The sequence below is a fragment of the Panicum virgatum genome, chromosome 8K, assembly GCF_016808335.1.
Source record: "Panicum virgatum strain AP13 chromosome 8K, P.virgatum_v5, whole genome shotgun sequence".
Taxonomy (NCBI): domain Eukaryota; kingdom Viridiplantae; phylum Streptophyta; class Magnoliopsida; order Poales; family Poaceae; genus Panicum; species Panicum virgatum.
The window spans coordinates 16,122,529-16,123,963 of NC_053143.1; the positions used below are offsets into that span (position 1 = coordinate 16,122,529).

Below are 1,435 nucleotides of genomic sequence, written 5' to 3' on the forward strand. Positions count from 1 at the left end.
GAGAGTAGCATGAGCCATGTCATTGCTGCAATAGAGGAGGTGGCTGAAACCGATTGGCCGCATGAAAATGCTACTGCAGAGGAGGTGGAGGTGCAGCCTGTGGTCTAACAACAAGTTGAGTATGAAATTGAAGGAATTGGCAGTGACATTACTGCTGATCAGGGCGAGTTGGATGAGGCGATTGTTGATGAAATGGAGGTAGATGACGAGGAGTACAGAACTTTGTTGTAGGTCGAGATACTCGACTATTTGACAATGATGATACTGTTCCTGAGGATTGGGGCAACTTTGACATGGATGGGATCATGGTTAATGATGGTCATGACAGTAACTGGGTGTATAATAAAATTGAGATCCAAAGTGGACAACTGTTTCACGATAAGAAGCACCTGCAACATGCAGTTAAGAAATGGTTTTTCATGGGAAAGAAACCATTCAAGGTGGTTATTTACAATCCAACCACATATGATGTCAAGTGCCTATCCCCCGGATGTCCATGGCGGGTTCATGGTTACCTACCGAAGGGGGAGAACAACTTTTTGGCTTCGAACATCGTTGGGCACTCGTGCAAGCTTTCAGAAACTGTTGTGAAGCGTAGAAACATGACAGCTAAATTTGTGGCCACTGTGATGTACGGAGAAATTGTGAAGAAGACTTGTATATCTCTATTTCAGATCATGCTTGCAATTTCCAATAGAGCCTCCTATGAAATATCATATGACATGGCATGGCGAGCAAAGCAGAAGGTGCTTTGAGTGGAGATTTGGCTCGTACAAGGATTCGTATCACCACCTACCACATCTACTGGCACTACTATAGAGTAGGAATCCAGGAACTATTATTGATATTGATGACTATCAGGATGCAAATGGTGACAGGGTGCTTAGGTGTGCCTTCTGGTCCTTTGGGTGCATGATTGAAGCTTTCAAACACTGCAGACCAGTTCTCTGTGTGGATGGAACATTTTTGACCAGATTGTATAAAGGGCAGCTGCTCACCTGCATTGGGGTTGACGCAAATGACAAGGTTGTCCCGATTGCCTTTGCTTTTGTGGAATTTGAGAATGCTGAAAGCTGGTTGTGGTTTTTTTCACTCATCAAGCGGGCCGTGGTTTGTGAGAGGCCTAACGTGTGTGTCCTCCATGATCGCCACAAGGGTATATTGTGATATTGTCAGCTATCAAGAAATTGTCAGCTATCAAGAAACTGCAGGAAGATTGCAACATTCATGTTTCGTGGCCAGACCTGCATAGTCGATGGTGCATGAGGCATATGGGTGCGAATTTTTACTCCCAGTTTAGAAGCAAGCGGCTGGAGGATTTGTTCAAGAAAATGTGTAAACAAAATCAGTGATGCAAGTTTGACGAAATATGGGCCATTCTTGATAAGCTTACTAGGAGTCATATTGTGGTGGAACCACCCAAAGTAACTGGGCC

At 44.3% G+C, this 1,435-nt stretch overlaps 1 protein-coding gene across 1 annotated transcript; it reads left to right on the top strand.

The window, feature by feature from the left end:
• Positions 1-305: 305 nt before the first annotated feature.
• LOC120645504 lies at positions 306-1,167 on the top strand. The gene is made up of 2 exons (XM_039922285.1): positions 306-746; positions 862-1,167. The coding sequence occupies exons 1-2, from the start codon at positions 306-308 to the stop codon at positions 1,165-1,167; spliced, it is 747 nt and encodes a 248-aa protein (XP_039778219.1).
• The last annotated feature ends 268 nt before the right edge of the window (positions 1,168-1,435 follow it).

Coding starts and splice junctions, on each gene's coding strand:
- LOC120645504 (XM_039922285.1), top strand. CDS start 306: ATGGTTAATGATGGTCATGACAGTAACTGGGTGTATAATAAAATTGAG. Junction 747..861: donor CATGGCGAGCAAAGCAGAAG/GTGCTTTGAGTG, acceptor GATGACTATCAG/GATGCAAATGGTGACAGGGT.